General features: G+C 44.3%; 1 protein-coding gene across 1 annotated transcript in view; it reads left to right on the top strand.

The window, feature by feature from the left end:
* HRH2 (histamine receptor H2) overlaps window positions 1–23,858 on the top strand; it is a 536,633-nt gene that overhangs the window by 216,463 nt on the left and 296,312 nt on the right. Inside the window, exon 2 of the mRNA XM_069244591.1 lies at window positions 71–1,840. Coding sequence (XP_069100692.1) covers window positions 705–1,840 — 1,136 coding nt within the window. The 5' untranslated portion in view covers window positions 71–704. The remainder of the gene's footprint in view (window positions 1–70; window positions 1,841–23,858) is intronic.

Raw genomic sequence — 23,858 nt, 5'->3', positions numbered from 1 at the left:
GCATTTGTTTATTCATTTTGTAAGTTTAATGCCAGCTTATAACATGTTGCATTACTTTTTCCTGTCCCAGATCCTGATCTGTGGCATTCTCTGCCCATGAAGATATCCTCAAGCCTTCTTCATTTCGTGACCAGCTGCTAGTTTTGGCATTCCCTCCCTCTTTGAACTTATGCCAACAGAGAGCCATGTGGCAGGATTTGTGTTGCCTCCTCTTTCTCTCCCGTGTTGTAGCAGTCAGCTACGGATGAGTGGACTCAAGACACTCCTTACCTCGACCTCCTAAAACAAGAAAGGGGACCAATCAGAGTCAAGAAGAGAAAGTGGAGAAGTTGGATGATAATGTTTCAAGAAAAAAAACTCTTGTTAGAACAGTGAGCTGCCAACCAGGTATCCAGTGTATATGGATTGGAATGAGATTCCAAAACAACTCTTCAAGGGAACAACAGGACACCATGTTCATGACATGCAAAGTGCTTGGCTCCTGTCAAATTTTCAGTCAAGACTCCCAAGATTCAGAACATTTTGTTGTTTCGAGACCTAAGGTGGCTTTTACATGAGACTGAATCCTACCTCCTTGGAAATTGAGCTTCTCTAAGCAAGAAAAATAATTTCGGGGAAATATTTTGGCTAAGAAAACAAGATCTCTTCAAGCCATGCCCATAGCCTAAGGAAAACATAAAACATAATATCAAGTGATAGCATAAATGACAGGAAAGGGGGATCTTTACTGTGAAAGCATGGCCGACAGCCTCAACCACACTGAAGTTCCTTGTTGGAGACCTGTAGCCTACAATGTTTTGGTTGGTTTGCTTCTTGTCCTTATTATCTTCATCACTGTCTGTGGCAATGTGGTGGTTTGCCTTGCTGTGCGTTTTGATCGCAAGCTGCGGAGCCTGACCAACTGCTTCATCGTCTCATTGGCAATCACTGACCTCCTGCTCGGTATTTTGGTGCTACCTTTCTCTGCAGTTGATCTGCTGTATGGAGAATGGCCCTTCGGTGCCACCTTCTGCAACATCTACACCAGTTTAGATGTCATGCTCTGCACAGCCTCCATCCTCAATCTCTTCATGATTAGCCTGGACCGCTACTACGGGGTCACAGCCCCACTTCGTTACTCTATGTTGGTCACTCCCTGCCGGGTTGTCATAGCAATGCTTGTCATTTGGGTAGTGTCACTTATGGTGTCGTTCCTTCCAATTCACATGGGATGGAACACAAAAGACAAAAAAGTTCAGAACCTTCGAGATTCGGACAACAAGAGTGATTGCCAGTTTGAGCTCAATCGAGAGTATGTGCTGGTGGATGGCCTGTTGACATTTTATCTACCTTTGGTTATTATGTGTATGATGTACTATAAAATATTCAAAATTGCCAGGGAGCAAGCCAAAAGGATAAACCATGCAAACTGTTGTAATGCTGTAAGCCCAGCGCTGCCCACTGTAAGAGAACACAAAGCCACAGTGACGCTAGCGGCGGTCATGGGGGCCTTTATTATCTGCTGGTTCCCTTATTTCACTGTGTTCACCTACCAGGGGGTGAATGACACTCTAGTCGATAAAACTGCCTTCTTTATTGTCCTGTGGTTAGGTTATGCCAACTCAGCCCTCAACCCCATTCTGTACGCAGCTCTGAACAGGGACTTCAGAACCGCATACCAGCGCCTGATGCGCTGCCGGCGGGTAGGACCCACCAGCAGAGAGCCCCCTTTAACACCCATTCTTCATCGCTGTGGGGACAGGGCCCATCAAGAGATGGGGAAGCTGGCAGACACACCACTGACAATGGAGATGCGGAATGGAAAGGAGAGTTCCTTCAGCAGCGGAACAACCGTAGAGAGGTAAAACATCTTTTAACTTTTTACAGTCATTTTTCAAGCAACTGGAAATTGTACTGTACTTCCTTATACTCCTTTGAAAAGGTTTATGCTACATTTTCTTGCTTTTGTAGACTTTTTTTTACTTAAGATGATATAGTCAGGTTCACCTGATGGGCTCATCATAGTAACATGTAAAAATAATACGACTTATAACTTTGATGAATGCATTGTGTACGTCATGCATCACAAATACTCTGCTCTATGATGAAGTAATTTTCCTCCTAAGGGTCACTGGCTATATTGGTCGTAGACTAAAACATCATTAGCTAAATTATTATGTCAGAATATTTGTGTCTTACATACCATGTACAAAAATATGTCTAGATTTTCTGTTATTTAATTCATTGAGGTGATATTTGTGATATTTGTGTAAACTACGTTCAGGGGATAATATAACAGCCAGATGATAAGGTCTGATTAAGGTATTCTGACACCCCATCACTACGTTTGACCTTTCAGTACTCAAACCTGTCACCCTTTTGTTACCCTGGGAACTTTGCTGCAAGCACATTAATGCGCTGACCTGTCAGAAATACAAAATGAGTGCGGAGTTCTTCTTATGACAGCAATGTTACATATTTAAAAAAATGTTTTGTATCCCATATTGTGTGTTTTCCCTCTCCATTCCTGATCATTGAAGTCAGGCTAGGCAACATCTCTCCCCCCATTATGCTATAACGTTACAGTGATAGCAAGGTGACTCAACTGATATCTTTGACCAGAAGGGGAAGGTAAATGCGTTTTCACAAAATGTTATATTTCTGCTATGATGGAAGTACCTTGCCACTTTTAGCAATTCCATCAGATTTACATCTAGTGAAAGCCAATGGTTGGGGACTCTAAACTTTTGAAGAATAGGTTATCATCATCTTTGATACCACACGTTTTTTTCCATTGTTTTCTGTCACAAAAGTGAATAATGCAATCATACTGTAGCCCAATGAATTTCCAGCTGCAGGCACCAGAGCTGCATTGAACTTCCACTCTTGAATATAAGCTATGCTTGTTCTTTGAAACGGAAATTTGACAGGTTTAACAACTTGCCATGTTTACATTTATAAATCTCACTTTCTGCCACTGGCTTTTGGCAGTCTGGTGACTTTCCACTTGGTTCACCACTGCAGACCAAAGGCTGTTTCAGCTTGTGATACTCCAGCTGATGTTGTCTGGTCATATGCTCGGTCAAATGGGTGTGGTTTATCCGTCCGCCTGTGTGTGTATGATTTTGGTGATTGAAGGATATGCCCATTGCTTGAGTATCTTCTTAGTCAACAGGTTGATTGGCTGAAGGAGCTGAGTGTTTGCTTTTAAATGGTACTTTAAAATACTTATAAAATCTTACCTTGTGGTGGAGTACCTGTTTCCTTCCCTTCGGAATGACAAGATCCAAAGTAAATCAATGCACCCCATGTGTTTAACTTGGAAATTCTGACAACTGAAAGCAACCAAACTGTCCAGAAGTCATTCCTAAATTACTGAGTCTCCCAGTAATTCCTCATTCTCACTTGTATTCCTTGCTAGCTCTATCCCCTCCCCACTAACGTTATCATTGTATGCCTATACTGTCAGTAATTCTGAGAAGAGATGGGAAGCAGAGATAACGGGAAGAGTACTGGGTCACTCATAACGAGGCTGTAGGTGGTGCCTCTGTGTCTTATTGGATGTATAGTATTACTTCTGTCCACCGTGTTTTGTTAGATGTTAGTATGTACCATATGTGTAAGTGTAGTTGTGGGCATGGTGCTAGGCCAACTATATGCTGTATCAGGTGTATGGAAGGTGCTGTGTGCCCTGTTAAAAGTGTGTGTTGTTTCTTAGTGGTTATTATTGTTGTAGGGAATATGATATGATATTGTAGTCTTAGCCATGTTCGAAGTGTGGGGCTTGGTTGTGTATTATTGCTTGTGGGATAGTGGATCTCCGTGTTTTTGCAGTGCAGATGGGACAAACTTTATGTAACGTGGTGCTGAGATAGCTATCCTTGTCATGATGTGTCTTGAGGGTAACCAATTTTAAAGCAAATAAGCTCACTCCTCCAACACTGGACATGCACGGGACACACCCGGGCAGGTGCCTGGGCAAAGACTGGGCCAACAGGGGGCCTGTCTGTGCTTGTCAGGGCCCGTATGAGGCTAGGCTGGGCTGGGCAAAGGCTGGGCCACCCCCCTGTGTTACCTCCTTTAGGAAGACCTTTATGGAGTCTTTAAGATATTGTTGAGCTCTGTGTTTGACTATTGTTTGTGTGCCACAATGGGGATCTGCAAACTTCCAGTCCTTGCTAAGCCTAACTGCTCTTTCTCCTACCTGGATGGATACATTAAACGCACAATAGGGGCTTTAAATAAGGAAATAGAGCACACATTTCACTATCTCTTTGGCACTTTGGCACAGAATTCGGGTCTGGGTCCATGTCTCCAGGGGAGTCTGGTGCACAGGTTTTGTGTGAATCTGTTCAGGACCCTGCTCGTGGGCTGGTTTCAGTGCTATTATCTTCTAATGATGTTTCTTCGGTAGACTCTGGACCGATCCCTGGTACAGCTTCTATTTCACCTCATAATAACGCCTTTTTTCACTAAGCGGAAAAGGCACTAGGGATTAAGGAATCCTGACCCTTCTGCAAACTCTCAAATAAACAATACTTGTACCCAGTGCTTAATTTGTGCCAGTTGTTTCCGGTGCGGAGCACCGGCACATATTTTTGAGGGCCGGCGCTTATTTTTCTGCCTCAAGTATTTACTGCGAGCACAAGACACATATGGGAAAGACGGAGAAAGGGGAAAACGAAAAAGCGTCACAATGGGAGAAACCAGAAAGCTGCAGGAGTGATTTGAAGGGGCAGGGGGTGGCTGTAAATGGACTGAAGAGGCCCGACAGAGCTTTAGGATTACGCTGCCTCAGTATTCCATGTTAGCACATTTAATTGCAATAGCCGCATGTTTAAGAGGAGGGCTTTGGGCACCGCCATGTTTTTATTTACAAATTAAGGACTGCTTGTACCTCTATGTTCTAGGCTGAGGGCCACTGATGAACTTTTATCTGTTAAGGCATGTTGTGTTATTTCTACTGTCAATCAATCTATCAAGCCAATCCAAATGCTGACTGGAGGGCTCCAGTTACACCCCATGCCTCCTGCTCAAGATTAAAATTCAAAATCTACCTGCCATTGGGATAGTCAGATGGATGACCCTCCCCTGTTCTGCACTGTCAGCTCCACAATTTTGCTTGCCATGATCTGCCTTTGGGTGCCGGATGGAGGTTGGCTGTTGCACACTAGGCAGCGTTTTAAGTTTGGGTAGGACCTCTAACTCTGTGAGGGGTGTGCAACATCTTCCGGCTCAGACAGCAGCAGTCAATAACACGGCCGGTCCACAAACAGCCCAGTTCGCACGGCAAACCCTACTGAAAGCTTTCCCCAGGGTAGGGGGGACACAATGGTTCATAGTAGAGGGGCTGGGCGACCTATTACGGATATTATTAACTTACCCCCAAACTGTTGTATCTATGTAGTAATAATAGTTATTGTCCCGCCTTTGCCTCTGAGCACAGCGGAGTCACCAGACCAGCTAAGGAATGAAGTTCTACATAGGCTGCAATCTATTTTTCCAGTCTCTGGAGCTGATCACATTTTCTCGTCAAAGGAAACTTCAAATGAGTCCAATGTTTGGCTTGTGACAGTGGCACTGAAAAGTATATCTTTACACTCACAAAATGTAAAATATAAAATGTGAATTATCAGCTGATATGCCTGTGCGGACAGGGCTAAGTAGGCGAAACAGGCCGTAGTTTCCATATTCTAATGACAGAACACAGATCGGCTGTCAAAACCCGTAAATTAAATGCCCTTTGGTAAAACATCACTTGGATGAAGGGCACCAATTATAAGACATAAAATAGTTTATTTTAGAACAGATCAATGCAAGAGAAGGCATGGCTCAGGCAGAAGTGAGGAAACTGCGAGAAGACTTTTGGCCGAACATGTTTATATATTCTTCTGAGATTCACAGAATTTAAATAGAAAGTTTGATGGGGGGTGGAGGTCTTAAGGGCAAATGTATGATGCATTTTATCAGGCCATTTGCAACTGGTAAAATGCGTTTTGGCTTGCACGAAAAGAAAAATGGGACTCAGTAACTTGTTATGGACTCACATTTTGCTTTTGCGATTCGGTATTAGAAAAGGCATGTAAAGGGTATCCCTTCCTAGTGGTGAGTTGCATTAGTATGTATGAATGTTTTGTGACTGGGAATGCAGTCGCAAAACATACATACATAACCGACTCCTTAAAGGAGGTGGTAAGTCATTTTCAAACAGAAGGGTGTCCCAAAGGGACCCCTTCCTCTTTTTGAATGGAGGTGTCAACATTTTTTCAGAGCAGCCAGTGGTCCCACCGACCATTGCCCAGTCCAAAAAAATGAAAAGAAAACTTTTCATTTTAATTTCTGAGATGCATCTTTTTTCCATCAAGGAAAATGGGCTGCATTTAAAAAAATGCTTTATTCAAAAAGCTGTCACAGACAAGGTGGTCTGCTGACCCAAGCAGGCCACCATCCCTGGGAGTGCCGGCCAATCCCAATGAGTCGCAAAATGCAACCTGCTTCATGAATATTAATGAGGCAGGTCCCTTGTAAATCATTTGAGAATCGCAAACAGTGTCTCAGACACTGCTGTACATCAGTGTTTGCGACTTGCACTATGTGAGTCGAAAAAAAATGCAAATTACACGTGCCAAACACTGAGGGTCGTACACCTGGTCCTTAGTTTCTATTGATAATGGTGGGTTGTTCCAAGCCTTTGAGTTAATTACTAGGGCTTTTAACACCCTTTTGAAGCACCCTTCTAGAATAGGGACCCCCAAGAGACATGGCTGGTTCAATCGCTTGTGTATGCAGGCCTCTAAGAAGTTGACAGCTGCTCTCCATTGCATCCCAAGGGACTATTCTGCCACCAAGTTCTTATGGAAAAAATACAACAAGGTGCTGCTTCTAGGAAAAAGGAGCTTAAGGGCGAGGCTTGGTAGCACCTGGTTCAGGCAACCAAGACTAACAATGATATCCTGTTTGGAATACGGTAAATGCCCTGTTTTTTAAAAAAAACAATCTATTCTTGAATTAACATCACATGTCTTTGTTCAAGCCTGGGTGGATCATTTTGAAAATATCTTCAACCCTTCTGTTAACAATAAGCTGACATGTATTCACCCAGCCTTAGAGGAGGCAGAAATGAGTATTATTGCTAAGAGTAGTAGACCTCTTGACTTTACCCTGGATGAGCTTCTTGGAGACTTGAAAGGATGTGCCAGATTCAATGGCGTTCCGGTTGATGCTTTTAAAGACATGAGTGTGCTATGGGACCCAATTTTGACTCAAGTCTTTAATGTGACTGACAATGGACTCAGTATCCTCTACGTAAGTCAATTCCTTTATTGTTTCCATTTTCAGGAAGTGGGACAGGTTTGACCTGTGGTGTTATCACCACATCTCCCTTCTGGATTCATCTGCAAAACTCCAGGGTAGGGTTGTGTTGCAAAGACTGGAGGAATGGACTATTGATAATTCTATCCTGTCAAATGCCCAGTATGGATTCAGGAAGAGAATTGGGATAGTGGAACAATGTGTAAATCTTGAACTTCCTATTGGGAAATACACTAAGGCTAAGCCAGGATCCCTTTACCTGTGATTTGCTGACCTCAGTAGTGCTTTCAATCTGGTGGACCATTTGATCTTGTGGGGCCCTTAAAAATACTGTCTTCCCTTCCGACTGTATAAGAATCTCTCAGCCAAGGTACGGTGTGGCCCCAATGGGGAATGTTCCCCAACTCTTTGAATTAGGGTGGGTGATTGCTTGCCCCAATTTTGTTCTAACATTTTACAGATGACGTTGATGATGCCCTTCGGTCCTTGCAGGCCAATGTGCCAATTGTTGCTAATGTCTAGGGCCTCCATCTGCCTACAGAGGTTAATGGACATCTTTGCTAGTGTCATGGAGTCCAGGAAAATGAAGATTAATAAATCCATGCTATTTACTATGCCTTGTGGGAAAACTACTCAGAAGGTCAAGACCTTTCTTTTTTGAGGTACATCTATTAAAATGTCAATTCCTTTTTGATATTTGGGCATTCTTTTCTCTAGCAATGGTTCATGGGGCCAACATATACAGAATGTGCAGCTTACAATGAACTAAGTGTGTTAGAGTATGTTCAGGTTTTCTCGCAAACTTGGATGCCGCCCCATTAGGAATAGGATTACCATTTATAAAGTGAGATCATTGTCAGCTGCAAAGTTTGGAGGGGGAGGGGTGAGGGATTATATGCCTAGGAGCACTTTACAGGTTGAGAAAAACACATTTTTAAGATATCTTTTGTGTATTCCCTCCTCCTCCTCCTCATCCTCTATCATTTATAAGGAGGTGGGGTTAACTCTCCTGGAAGATTTGTTGTCACTTAACCCTATCTTACTGTGACATGTTATATAGGCTAAACCAGAGACAGAATTTACAAAGGCAATTATTCAGGGCTGTTTACATCTAAATTATGCTTTCAACATTCCAACATCAATGGAACTCCCAAGATGGTGTTTGGCTTCTCCAGGAGCCTTCCATAATTCTTGTGCCCCAGAAGGCTGAGGTGCAGGTCCTTGTATTTGGTGTTTGGGCAGACAAAAGTGCCCTTGTTGATGCTAGGAAACCCATGGCTGTTAGAAATATGTTGTATGCCTTTCTCACAGGCTTTCAAACATACCTGTCTCTGGTGGGAAATACCCAACTCTGCTTCATTTTAAAAAGATTGTAGATTGAGTTTTGGTAAGTGCAATGTTTTTTTCCATGACATTTAAAGTCATTCATCTCTTATGGATATGGCATCTAACCATTATTCATCATCATAGTCCAACAAAAAGAAGCCCTCTCTCCTTTCTTTTCCATTGTCAATATCTCTCTAACCTCTGGCAGGTTCCCCACCTCTGTCAGTTTCCTAAATAAACTGTACCAAGATCCAACAAAAACTCCAAATATTAGTCCATCACTATTCACCCACCTCTGCATATCCCAGGGAAAGTGGTAACACTCCAGCACCAAGCTCACGTTGGCCATGATATCAATATGCCGTCTGCATCCGGAAGTAGCACAAAAACCTTCACATTTCCTTCCTTCAACAGTAACCGACTATACAGGAGTCAGAAGGTATCTTTCACCCATTGTCTGTCTGTAATTGGGTTCCTGAATGCTCCATCCCCACTCCCGTCCACTTCAGCATACTCATGGAACCACTAGGTGCTTCACTGTCCACTTTTTACATTACGATTGATGAATACAATGATCACACCTTGCTCGGAATTAAAGGTTTGGTGAGGCTCATAAAGACCCAAATCGTACCCAACAAAAAATGTGTATACCTTGATTCTGGCATTGGCCATTATCAGAAAGTAAGAAGCCAGAAATCTGATGAAGACTCAGATCAACATTCTAACTGTGAGGGTTGGGCTTGTGTCGGTGGGGAGGGACACACCGCTAGACAGCCTTAAGAGTAATTTGATTCACATTTTCTGATTGCTGATTATCAGTCAGCATTTGGCCTGTTCATTTTTTTATCTAGAGATAATCCATGAGTCCACTATATTCTGGGCAGGTGAAACCTAACTCAGACAGAGAGACTATGGTCCTGTGGAAGCATGAATTAGTTGATGTAACCAGTAGCATTAGATGTTGTGACCCATTTCATTATTTCTAAACACTGTGAATAGGGCATCGGAGTCACAGGAGAAAGTGTTTAGGTAGTTATGTGTGATCCATTGGGTCAAATGGCAACAAATAAAAATAGGAAACAACTTAGAGAAGAGAAGAACACACATGTGGGCGTTTTGTTTACCTTTGCTCGGCCTTTCCACATCTTGTGTTGAATAGGTATGTGTTCTGAGCAGCCCAGGCACTTAAGGAGAGGGGTCTCCAAAATGAAATGTATGCCCAATCAGGAGACTGACTGCTTCTGGGGTCTTAATTATTTCCTCACTGTTATATAATTCTCCTACCGTACAGAGAAGCAAGTGTCTTTGTCCACATTTGTCCAAATTGCATGTTTGCAGTGCAGCATATCCAATATCTGTTGAGAACTTTAGAGGAAGACTGTTGAGCATTAATGGTGGGAGTAGGCTGCACCTACTTGCAAGTTGTTCACTTTGCAGAAGTGCAAATACTGAGCTTCTCCTGTTGAACCTGAAGGCAACAATGCTAAAGCTACCTGGTCAGGGGAGGGGATAACAGTTACATACCCCTTGGTAAAACGTTGATAGGCTTAGATGTTGATATGAATGAAGTGTGGTTGTGGTTGGAAAGGTGTATGAGGGTGGATGCCTGCAATCCCAAGATATGTTCCTTCGGGGGCATATGCTGGGACAACATGCCTGTAAAGGCCCTCCTTCCTTCCCCTGCCAATTCCAGTGCCACTCAAGAGCTGAATTGGGACCTCTCGGCCTCTCAGAGCCACTTGAAGTCAGTTACTATGTAATGACTCGTCTCCAGTATTTTGCTCTCTTTTTAGATTTTAAAGTGTTTTTTAATGAGGTGCAGTTATACGAAGGGACAAAACAACCAGTGCCTATTCAAAATATACTCCAAAAGAGCACTTACAGTACTGCTCTCGGATGTTTGGTCGGTGTGAGCAGCATTAATTTTTCTAGAGCTAAAGAAGAAGCTCTGCAGAGCACATGAATTTATGTATTAGAATAAAACATTATCTCAGGACCATCCTATCATTTTGATTTTCCCAGTGTAACTTCTCTCACCTTTTTTTTTACCTTGACAGCCGCCATCTTTCTCCTTCCTTTCAATTTACTGATAACACTTTTAGTGGCAGAGAGGCATGTGTTACTTTGATACTTCATGGGGCCAACTTTCATGCCACGTGAGGCAAACACAAAGATATGTTTTAAAGTACATGCAAGAATGTTGACAGGAACCACTAACACCATTGTATTTCACAATTTCATAGCAACCTACGCTGGTTGTCAATAACAGCAATGGTAAAGGTTGCAACGGGATTTAACGGGGTTTTCTAGGATAAATACTATTTTCATTCATAGATATTGTATCTGAAGCCCTGTTGGAAAATACCAGAACCCAAGAGCCAAAAAGCATAATGAGTTTGAAACTTTTTTCCTGCATTAAACGTAAACGGGACTGATTAGTGATGCTTTGGGATTCAGTGATCGAATGGTCAATCAAAAGCTGACCCTCATGTTGAATTGATGAAACAGGTCCACCAGAACTCAATGTGAATGAGTCCAGTTTAGTACCACTAACAGAGGCTAACCATCTAGGCAAAAGCACCTTATGTTTAGGAGAGTGACTGCCACTGATACCCTTTAGGTGCACGATTGGAACAGGCAGAACACCCTGAATGGAAACACATCCAGCGAGACTCGAAATTGCTCATTTGAACTAGTTGCTAAAAATGAACCAAAAGACGGTAACACATTTGTGCAGGTTTCTCCATATCCAACCTCAGGGCCTATTTGAATGGGCATCCATGTAGTTCACTACACGTATTTAATGACGTCAGCTCAGGTTTTGCACTTAAGTGACCATTCAGTGTGCAATGGATGTAACATGCCCACAACGTATAATGAAGCCCTTAATGGGGAATGGGTCAAGGTCCTTTAAACTCCTAGTTTTACTTCTGTCCTCTCATTTGGCCCTGAAATGTCGTTCAACCAGGACTTTCTTTTGCAGAAAGAAATGACGATAGAAGGTCACGGTTAAAACATAGACACTCCAGGCTGTTTACTGATAAGCTTGTTGCACACTTAGGGGGAGATTTACAAACATTTTTCTCTGGGTTAGTGTCACAAAAGTGATGCTAACTAGCACAAAATGTTTTTTTCCTGATTTACTTTCCAGTGCAAAAAACTTGAAAAGTATCATAAACGTAATCCAGAGGACCACCACGCACGCTTTTCATTACATACGCGGGAGAGTTACATGGGTGGTCCATGGGTGTTCCCATGCAACCACCCATACCTTTTGATGGAAAATCTTATCTATAAACAATAGCAGACAGGGTTTTGTGCCAAAAGTTAACACAATTTGAAAGTCGGCATTAAAAGGAGAAATGTTTTTATTTCTAATTTCTTTTCTGACTTTGCATGCCTGCATAAAAGTATGTTTAAGCATAGAATTTTTAAATGGAACAGTACCCTTCCAGTACAAAACCTATGCTAGACTCACACACACATCCTTGCACCATGGCGGAAAGGTGTGTGTGGCACATGGCAGGTGAAGTCAGTGGCAGCACTAGGGAGAGGGGAGGAGAGTGCCATATCTTTGTAGATATGGTGCTCTCCTGCTCCCTTCCTGTCACGCAATGCAGGCTTTTTGGCTGCTGTGCTTCATTGCTTGGTGGTTTTGTAAATCTGGGCCTTAGAGTATCTCTTCTAGCACACTTAAGTCCATTTGCCAACTGGCCAACTGCGGTAACAGGACCAACTGATGTAATTAAGGGATCAAGTTAAGCACTCTTGATGCCAGACATTGTTGACAGTGCCATTTCGTGCCACCAGCTCCACAGATAACTTCTGAATCGTTTGTTGGAAGTAGGAGACCGAACATTGGTCTGACTGCTGGGCTACCTTGGGAACAGTTTGACCTTGGCAGACTCTTTTAAAAGCTTAGGGAAGAGGAAGATGAGAGATATGAGATGGAAGGCATGCAGCTCAAATATGTAAGAACGAATCAACAAATATTGTGTTTGTTTACCTCCTTGGTAAAAGTGGTGGCTTTCCTGCTGCAATCTGACATAATGCTCCTACCTGATAAGCCCCAATCCAAGTTTCCACTTCATATCTTGTTCTTTGTCTGGTCGGCTCTTTCTTGGAGGCGGAACAAAGACATGAGCTTGTGTTGTGAAGTCTGCTGTCGTCTGAAATGATAATGCCGGTTTCCTAACCTATAACCTGTGCCCATGTACCAAGGGTGGTTCTGGGGTGCTGTGCTGGAAACAAAGGGGTGGAGGGGTGGGGTTTAAAATTCCAAAATGCTCCTCTCCAATGATGTAAGTGTACTGAGCTGGCTATCCTTTCTTTGAAATACAGATCAGGAATTTTGTTTTAACCCCTCCTACTTCGTAGGGGTAATAACATAAATCCCTCCTGTCTTCAGGGAGCTCAGCCCCACCCCTCGGGGATCAATGCTTATACAGGAGGCAAGGGTTGCTTTCCTTAGTTTCTTGCAAACTACTGCTCCAAATATACTGTTTGAGACACACTTCAGAGTGTTTCTCTTCAGAATTGTATCTTTTAGAAAACTGTTTCCAGAATGGTAATATTATTTCTGGTAGCGAGGAATCCTTATATTGAAGTACACAAAGGGTATAGATATGGAACAGAACTAGTTTTTGAGACCATACCAGCATTTCTTCAGATCTAGCATTTGTTTTTAGATAACATTCCATTAGCTAAAAGTTGTTGGTTTGTAAACTTAGAGCAAAATTCACTTGGGACTGCAGAAAAGCCCTTAAATGTACTGCAGGGGTGTTCACACTAAAAATTATATTATCGCAAGCAATTTCAGTTCCTACTATTGGAATTATAGGAAGGAGACGACCCAAACTTTCAGAACAGAGACTGAAAATTGAAGGACACAAGAGTTAAAAATAAATCAACAGACTGAACCCCTCAATCACCTCATTAGACATGAGGAAGTAATCTCCTATATAGTCAAATCACAATTAGGAACATTCTCTCCACCCAATGGTTTCACTTGACTTTTTCACAAAACATTCTGTGGGACCCTCGCCCTGTTTCTGACCAGGCTTTTTAACTCGTTTGTAGAGCAAGACATGACAGTGAAATCTGCGCTGGAAGTGATGGTGAGGTGACTTCACAAAACAAGAGAAAGATCTTAGCCTTTGCAGCTTGTACTGTGCCAACTTGTTGTTAAATACAGACATAAAGCTCTTCACGGGCATCCTAGCAACCAAATGGGGCCTAATCATGCCAGGCTTAATAAGTCTTGACCAATCATGCTTTATAGCAGGACAGAACTGTAGGGACATACAAGACAAATAACGCATAATACAAACAATAGAAAAAACAATATTATTGTCATTAAACATTCAGAAATCGTTCGCCTGGGTAAACTGGAAATTCTTGAGCCACACTTGGAAAATGTAGGCTTTGGGCCGAAATGTAAAGTCTGATGCTGCATACATGTCTGAATGCTAGTGCATGAGTGAGAGTACATGGCATTACATCTCTGTCTTTTGAGATCAGAGGAAGCATGAGGTTAGGCTGTACCCTTCCCCTCATTCATTTTTGCAGGTAGAGCAGAATGTTGTGGGCCCTGGCCCACATACTATGAAAATGAGTGACACAGATACATGGTTGTAATAGTAGTAACCGGCCCTAAGCACATGTGCTCGGACCCTTTTTATTTGCAGGCGTGATGTCACCCGTGATGCCTGTGTTGGGTCGGTATAGAAGACAGCCTTCAAAGAGTGGCTGGGGGAAGCACTAGAACATGTCCAGCAGGACACTACATTCCTCCCAAACTTTAGTAAAATTAAAACTAAGTCCAAACTGTGAGAAAAACCAAAACATAAAGACCCAAATTTATAAGTTTTGGTTCAAAACTGCAGGAACACAGTTTTGCACCAAAAAGTAAAGTGCCGGCTTACGCTATTCCTGAGCACAAGCAGGCGCTCAGCTTGGTCTAGTGTCAACTAAAATGATGCTAGACTGGTGGGGTAGCGGTAGGAAAGGAGGAGGTTGTGCCCCAAAAAATTATGCCTCTAACCAGGCTAGCGCCATTTCCTGGCACACAACCACCAAATAATGACTCCTGTCTTAGTAAAGACAGGAATCATGCCCACCACCTCAATGGCCAGCACAAGGGACAAGTATCCCTTGGGCATGGCCATTGCACCTTGTGCCATGCATGGGGCCCCAAGTTAGGGCCCCCGATTGCACTTAAAAAAAAAAAACATACTTACCAATATTTACCCTATTTACCTGGGATGGGGTCTACCATCCTCTGGTGTCCCTCTGGTGTGTGTGAGGGAGTTCCTGGGGTTTGGGGTGGGCACCTATGGACCTATTCCATGGTGTCTGACCATAGAAATGGGTCCACAGGTCCCCTAACGGCTGGTCTTACCCAGGTGTTAAATAATGGTGCTAAGCAAGCTTAGCACCATTATTTAGCCCCTCCTCCTACTGTGTTTTATTTTTGCACAGGGGATACATATGGGGCTAGCACCATTTTTTAGATGGGAACGCCTACTTTGCATCTCATTGACGCAAGGTAGGTGCACACATCCCAAAAATTGTGCAAACGCCTATATTTTGACGTTAGACGTGTCTAACATCAAAATATAAATATAGAGTTGAGTTTGCGCCAAATTTGTGTAAAATAAAATGCCGCAAATTCAGCGCAAACACTGTATATATATATATATGCCCCTAAATACCAACATAGTCCCTCAACCTCGTAGGCAGTTCGCAAGATGGCTTGGACGGCTGCAGCTGGGTGCACCCAGGCATCTCTGCATGCATCCATGGTTTAACCTGCCACTACTGGACACGAACACTGTGCAGATGGAGTATGGATTCTTTGACAGCCTGTTGGCTGGATCAGTGTCTGCTTATGCACTGTTGGCCTGTCCTGTGGTTAGTGTCAAAACAGTTCAAACTTGGTACATCAGAAGAATTGGTGACGTCCGCTGCAGATGTTTTTTCGGAGGTGCCCGGGCTCCATGAAAGGCAAACCTGCAAAGATGGGGATTACAATGTAATGTTTGGACGTCTTTCCGAGTCCTAGGTGCCTCCCAGTACCTGTTGATAGAGCAGCTTCATACTTAACCCTCTTGCCAGGATTCCCTCATGTAGGAATTTCCTTGAGGCCCTTTTTGCTGGGTTGCCACAGCAGCATGTGGGCTATGCAGGCCTCTCATACCCCACTCTAAGGAGTCGCTGCTGAACTGCCAACAGGGCTGTGGCCAAGTTGCTCGTGCAGCCACAAAAGATGGGTGTCTCATGGTCTGTGTGCTCTTGTCAGCAGGACTCAGGTGCATGTGGGGCCTAACAAATGGCCTCTGAGTGATTGGCCTCCCTGGGTGTCAGGAATGCCTCGTCCGCTCCATGGTGTTGATGTTTTGCAGTCGTAAGGCTCTACTTTGGTGGTGGGATGCTCCCTAGGGGGTTCTGATGATGTATGTGACAATGATGGTGTTTTGCCATTAGAAAACCTGGCAGACAGGTGGTGATGACTTGATGGAGTGAAGGTCACTGGAGGGACTTTGCAGCCCAGTGCTCATTGCGCAGTTGGTGCAGTTCTCATTCAACAAATGCGGTTGTTAGCAGGGACACCATCTGCTTCAAGCATCTGGTGACAGGTTGCTGACTGGTTGCTCTGTGAAGCGTGGAGCAGATACAGGGTTCATGCATGCAGGTGGCTTTCTTTCGGTACTACCACTGGACTGTTTCCAATGACCTTGCTACACCCTGGTGACTGGCTTGTGTTGGTAAGTGTACTCTCAGGTAGTGGCACGAGTACTCCATCTGTTCACCCTGTGTTTCTTTGCTCTTGTGCATCTGTGGTTGCCAAGTATTTCAGTGTTACAGGTCCGTCACACGATCTTCTCTCCTCTCCCTTTCCTTTTTTCTTCACAACAAGGCATCATGCCACACTTTCTTCTTGCTGTGATGCGGCATCCGGCCATATGTCTTCTCTTCTTTGAGTTGTAGTGGGGGCAGCTTGCAACTCAGGGCTGTTCAGCTCTCCTCTTGCCTGTAATGGGTCACTGGCAACTCTGTCTTGAGGCAGTGTGGTGGAGGACACTCTCTGAACAGGGTCTGGCCTCCTGTGGGGCAATACTAGTGCAGTTAGGATAAACACAATATCCTTTGTTGATGTAGCATCGTGTTACGCTCGCCACTTCCTACAACCAGGTCTGGACAGGGGCACTTCTCTCTTCTCCTTTTCTTGTTCTTTCCCTGTTGTGGCGTCTTGCCATGTGTAGCATGTTCACTCCACATGGACTTCTCGCTGGTTGTATCCTGTTCGTAGGACGGTGTCAATCTTCTTCTGTTGTAGCCTCTCACAGCCCCAGTTCTGTCAGTAGGACTTGACTTTTTCCTCCTGGACCTCTCTCATGTCCTGTCCTATCAGTAGGACTTGGCTCTGCCACATCATGGACTTCTCTTAGGCCCAAGCCTGTCAGTAGGACTTGATATTCTGCTTGTGGACCTCTCGCAGGTCGTGTCCCTTCCTCAAAGGATCTTCTTGATGCTCTGCTCCCTGGATCACCTTACTTCAGCCTTCGCTTGAGGCTGTAATGCTTGCACCTCAAGGCTGCACCATTGTGGCGCTAGGCCCCGCTTAAGACCATGCAGGCTTGGTCTCTCCATATGAATTGTCGTTGAAAGGCCAAATGTGGCCATTAGGGGCTGGGGTGGCTGCCTGGCATGGCCTCTTTTTTCATGCAACATGTCTTCTAACTCTCTGAGGGCGCACAGGCCTCTCCAAAATCTCTTCAGGGAGCCCTCTCCTGATGCCTTGTATGCTTGCTCTTCCTTCTTGCAGTTGTGGCCGTTCCCCACTAGAGGCGTGCAATGCTGTCTTCTCACTTGCAGTGGTGGCAGTACTTGTGGCCATGTACTCCCTTTCTACCTCTGGGGTTGCTGCCCTCTTATACATTGCTGCTTTGGGTTTGGCTTCTTTGTGTTTCTCTGCTGTGGCTCTCCTTTCATTGACTGGGCCAACTTTGGGCTTCCTGGGGCTTTTGTGGGAGCTTTTGTGGGAATCATTAGTCTCTCCCTCAAAATCGATAGGCTTCCACATGGCTCTCTTGGCCAGTCTCTCTTCTGTTTGCTGCCTTTCTTATGTTGTGCAGGTGGTTTATTTGGGACGTGACCACTGATGTATTGCTTTCAGGCAGCTTAGCTGCTCAGGCTGTGGCGCTCTGGGCGCTTGGCACTTCTCAAACTATTTTCACTGGGTTATCTGCCTTCTTTAGACTTCGATAATCCCGCAGACAAGAGCTGTGAGTTCTCATCAAGCCTGCCAGTCAGTCTTTCTTCTACTGCGAGGTGTTTTGCTTCCTTATGAAGCCCCCATATTGTTTGTGATCACTGTGTTACACTGACCCCTTTTAGACAGTCTGACTTATTCAAACAGTATTCACTCAACAATGTTCAGGAGTGCAGTCCCTTCATTTCTCCTCTTCGCCTTCCTTTTAGGCCCATTCACCCTAGTGGGAAGCCTCCGCCATTGCACTCTTACACTTCTTCCCTCTCTCTTGCCTGGGAGCTCTGCTCAAGCTATGTGGTAGCCATGGGAGGCAGGACAGTCTTTTCTCCTTCCCTCACAGTGGCGGCAAACGTCAGTAGATCGCACTGGAGTCACTCTTTGGACGCCACGTCAGCTTCTTTGTTGCTGTGAGCTTCACGGGACACTCAAGATGCCAGTTTGGGGCCTGCAAAATGCAGAAGCAGCCTTCGATGGATGGTTTCCAACTTTTTGCCTGCAGCGCTGCCGCTGGTAATCAATTCTCTTCTTTACAGCGGCAGGTAGGTGCCAGGGAGAAGAGGTGGGGAACTGCTACAACTCCTGCCAGGCCTCAGGTGAGTTTGTATTCAGGACTTGCAGGCATTGTAAGTGGGCTGCACTGCTCAATGCGCGTGCTGCATCGCTCAATGCAGGAGGGTGAGGCTTGTTCTTAGTGAAAGTGATTTACTCCTTTGAGCCGATATGAAATGCTGCAAACAACCACTAGATGGCACGGGCCACTGCAGCCTTACTGTTGTCACCTCTCACAGGTTCTGCAGGTCCGAGGGCCTATTGGGCGATAGCAGTGCAGTTCTTTGGGTGGCTCTGTGATTGGAATGACATGAGCGTCCATGCTATAAAAATGAGTGACACAGACACATGGTTGCAATAGTGGTAACTGATCCTGAGCATGTGACTCAGACCCTTTTTATTTGCACCTGTGACGCCTGTGTTGGGTGGGTGTAGGGTGATCATGGAAGCCAGCCGTCACAGAGAGGCTGGTGGGAACACTAGAATGTGTCCGACAGGACACTAGACAGAGATGCCAGCAGACAGATTTTGCTCCAGCAAAGACATACAGAAAGTAAGGCCAGGCAAAAAGACGGACAAAATAACAATGAACATGTATGACATCATGATTGCAGGCACAGAACCATCTAACTCTCTTTTTAGCTTGATGCAGGAATTGTAGAAATTCAGAGAAGTATCAGAATCGGGCACTGAATGTCTCCATACCACAGAACCAGGTTTATGACATAAAGGCTTGATTTCTGTTTGTCTTGCCAACATATTGAGTACCTACACATTCACATAATGTGCGCCCTACAACAAAAGGTGGCAGCAAGCTTTGACACAGTCCCACAATCAGGGGTGGCAGTCACAAATCTCAAGGGAGTCAGGGGCAATGACGGGGACAGGGGAAATAAATAATTTTTAAAAACTTACCGTTCCCGACACTGCCGCCTCACTCCTCTTCGCTTCTAGAATCCCAGCACTCCCTGGAACACCAGCACAGGCTCCCCAGCAATCCAGGTGCTACTCTCATGTTAATCCCAGCATGAGAGCAGCACCAGGATTGGTCTGAGTGGCTTGATGGGCTGCTCAGACAGTGCACTGGAGCCTGTAAAGTTTCTCCAACCCAGCTGTGTACACAGCCGGGTTGGAGAAACCTAAGTATGCATGTGTGTTTGGCCGGCCTGAGTCGGCTGGCCAAAAACACATGCATCCTTAATGCACAGACTCCACTCCTCCTCCCTTGTCCCAGCCCCACCCCTCCCTCACATACTGCTGGCATTTAGACAGGGGGGGGAATGCTCCTCTGCCATTGTGGAGGAGCCGCCCCTGCCTACAAGCTGAATTACAATTCTGGCACATGATCCATTGATCCATCTCTCTTGGCTAAGATGGATAGCAGCAATTCCAATGACAATATTACCCAAAATATCACTCTTCTTTTAAACCATTCCTCTCCTGCTTCAGATTCCTTTAATTAAAGAACTGCAGAGCTTGAGAGAGGACTTTTTTGTGCAGGGAAATAACTGAGGATTACCTGAGGTAAAATCACTCTGCTGTGCACTGAGAGGGAGGTTTAGGCCTACCCAATATTCTGCAGCCTTATCAAGGTTCCCAGCTCCACTTTGTGGTGGTGTGGGAGCAGCTTGAGATGAGGAAGTGAGGGTGTTTCATTGCCCAGGTAATAAATGGAACCCAGAAACAAAGATGGCTAGGTTAAAAATAAATAAATAAATATATACATAAATAAAGCACATGGGGGTTATATTCATGCCTAGTCACCAGGGTGACCATGACAGTTTGGGACAGGGTGGTGATGTAGGACAGTCTTACTTCATTCTCTATAATGGGAATCCATTCTTCAGTCAAGCAGCAGATCCACAATCTTTCCAGGCATGGACCACTGAGAGATAGACAAAGCTGCCAAAACTCTTTAATTTGGAAAGCATTACATCTTTCAATATCATCAAAAGGGAATTCAACATCCCAGAAAAGGACAGGTTTCACTACTGACCAAATCAAACTACATGCACGCAAGACACATAAAAACATTTTAAAGGTGGCTAGGGGACAGGTCTTAGGCATATATAACTCATTTTCGGGAGCCAAAACAATGATGAAATCACCAACTGTGCAAAAATAACTGGGCCAGATTATCTATCGAAAAGAAATGGAGCAAATACACACCGGAAATCAAAATAAAGCCAGCAGTTCGACACCAAGAGAAACATCTGTATATAATGGTGGAATTGCGGGGCCAGGAATACCATAACTCAGCTTCATTGCATTGTATTGTATTGTATTTCAGCATTTGTAGAAAACTGGGTTACTGGGTGAGGGGGGAGAACCCCTACTCAAGCAGCAACCATAATTCCTGTCAGGGTTAAACAGAAGCAAACCCCAAATTAACTTGTGTTTAATTTTCTGGTAGCTTAGTACACAACCAGTCAGGATTAACTTAGAGGCAATGTGCAAAGTATTTGTGCAGCACTCCAGACAGTAATAAAGTGAAGACACAACACAAGACAAATCTCACACCAATCTACTAAAATAGAATAAAATTGAATACACTATTTAAGACCAAAACAAGCTAGAACTGGAGATATGCTTTTTGAACATTAAATTAAAACTAGGGCCTAGAAGCAAAAAGCGCCAACTGTGGTTATCTGGTCACAAGTTCAGGCCTACCACAATAAAGCGTGGGCTGGGTATAGGAATCAATTTAATACCGCTATGTAAAGTATCTTAAATCCTGGGTTGAGGAGTGCTGTGAGATCCCACATCGAGGATGTATCGTGTAGTGGTGGTTCTGAGGAAGCTGAAAAACTGCAATGCAAATTCCCCTGCATTGAGGATGCCATTGTGCAGTAGCAGTACCTAAGAAGCTGCAGGGCTGTGGTGTGAAGTTCTGTGTTGTTGACAAGGATGAGGTTGAGGAGAGATTTGTGCTGAGATGGTCCATGTTAAGGATGCGTCATGCAGCAGTGGTTCCAAGGAGAATATGGGCTGCAATACGAGGTCCAGCAGCAGGGATGCATCGCGAAGCAACAGTTCCAAAGTGGAGGTGCGAGGAGATGCGTTGTGCGGGTGATACTCCTTCGGTGGTAGGACTTACAGCAGAGAGTCCAGGTGCTAGGTTTAAAATGATTGAGCCTTTTCTGTCCCTGAGGCCAGCCAACTAACCCTTGGAGTCACTCATTGGTACATAGTTCAAGATGCAGGTCCAGTCCTTACACTTAGGCAGCATAGCAGCAAGGTAAAAGAGTAGCAGTCCTTCTAGCAGAGTAGCACAGTGGTCCTTCTGAGTCATACACAGGTCCAGAAGATCATTGAAGAGCTGGGTCAGAGGATCCATTATTTATATATGACTGGTGCCCATGTTGAAGTAGGAGAACGTTGTGGAGGTTTCTACTCCCAGAGGGGCTTAGAAGTTCTTGCCTTTCTGCGCTGGACCCAGCTTGTCTTGGGTCACAAAAAGCTAGTGTCAAATCCTTTTTGAGTATGTTCAGGCAGAGCCTTTGTGATGTGCAAGTGTGGTAGGAGACAACTCCTTCCCCTCAAGACAGAACAGGCCCATCCTGCCAACACCTGTTCCCCCTTTGTCTCACTACCTGGGAGCAATATAAAAAGACCAACTGCTTGCCACACTTAATCATACGACGCAGGATACAAGCTGCAGGCACCAAATGGTTGGGACAAGAAACATCCAACTTATAAAAGTGGAATTTTCAGAATTGGGACTTAATATCTCACTTTCCCATTAAAGATGGTTTTAAATTACAATGCTTTAGACAACAAACTCCAAAGTGGAAGTTATCATTTATTAAGCATAATAAGCTAACCCAATGTTATCCTATGGGAGAGGGAGGCTTTGCGGTACCGAAAAACTAATTTAAGAGTTTTTCTTTTGCAGGGCCTGTAAAAAAAAAGTATATGTCCAACTTTTTAAACACACTGCACCCTGCCCTATGCACTATTTAGGGCTTACCCTAGAGTTGACTTACATGTATTAAAAAGGTAGGTTTAGGTCTGGCCAAAAGCTTATTTTGCCAGGTTGAAATGGCAGTTTAAAACTGCACACACAGGCTGCAATAGCAGGCCTAAACCATTTTAAAGGGCTATTCAAGTAGGAGGCACAATCAGTGCTGCAGGCCCACTAGTAGCATTTAATATCCAGGCTCCTGGTACATGAAGGACCACTTTACTAGAGACTTACAAGAAAATGAAATGTGCCAATTGAGATAAAGCCAATGCTACTATATGTAAAGGGAAAAGCACAAACACTTTAGCACTGGTTAGCAGTAGTAAAGTGTTGCAAGTTCTAAGGCCAGCAAAAACAAAGTTAGCTAAAACAGGAGGATTTAAGGCAAAACCTTGGTGGAAAACCACACTTAGGATGTCAGGTCCAACATGCAGCATGCTACATTGTGTAGGGTGTATTGTTGAAAGGATGCTGTCTTTATTGTGAACCTTTGTAACAAGCGTTTCCATGTTGTGCACAATGACCACTGAGTCTTGAATGATGAAGTGTGAGGGACATGTGCACAGTTTTATGCTTTTCAGTTATTGGTAGCTTTGAACAGTTCTGCAGGGTCCTCCATGGTTTTTCATATGATAGAGGGCCTGATTTAGATGTCGGCACATGGGACTATTCCATCACAAACATGACTAACATCCCATCCGCCAAACTATAATCCCTTTATATCTTGTGGGTATCATAATCTGGCAGACAGGATAGCCATCACATTTGTGACAGAGTATTCCCTCCACCAAGATGTAAATCGGGCCCGTAGTCTGCTTGGGTGTTTACTGCAGTGGATTGCTGAAACTGGGATTTTGTTTATAGTTGTGGTACTGCACTAGCATGGCTGGAGGATGACAGAAACCGAAGCACTGCGTGATCTGGGTCTCATGGATGAGCGCCAGATTCTTTCCCTGGGCTCAAATCACCTGAATAATTGAGATTCACTGGTAGCGCTGAGTGACACCATGGAGTGCTTTCAAAACAATGAGTTCTCAAGACCCAGACCCCATAAGTGCTTCCCAATGTGGGCTGATTAAAGCCCTGTAAGAGTATCCAGCTTGTTTCCAACTCAGGCCGTTCCTGGCCACCCCGTTCCTGAGGCTTATCACCAGGGATCCCTTAATTTAGCAACAGCATGACCTTTCATAATCTCTATATCTGACTTGTTGCATCCCACTGAGTCCTGATGAGGATCCCACCATTTTTTTGGGAATCAAAACGCCATTGACTTTCCAAACACAGACCCTATATGATTGTTGAGAATTTGCTGTAAAGGGGCTTGCTGTTCTTGTGTTTGCTGGTAAGGATTTATGACTTGAATATCACCTCTAAACACAGCCATCAAGCACGTTTATCTTGCACCAATATTCACTGCACAGCCATGTGTCTTGAAATTGTTTTTTCATCATCTGC

This window comes from Pleurodeles waltl, chromosome 7 (genome assembly GCF_031143425.1).
Source record: "Pleurodeles waltl isolate 20211129_DDA chromosome 7, aPleWal1.hap1.20221129, whole genome shotgun sequence".
In the NCBI taxonomy this organism is placed as follows: domain Eukaryota; kingdom Metazoa; phylum Chordata; class Amphibia; order Caudata; family Salamandridae; genus Pleurodeles; species Pleurodeles waltl.
This window is presented reverse-complemented; position numbering and strand designations above follow the sequence as displayed.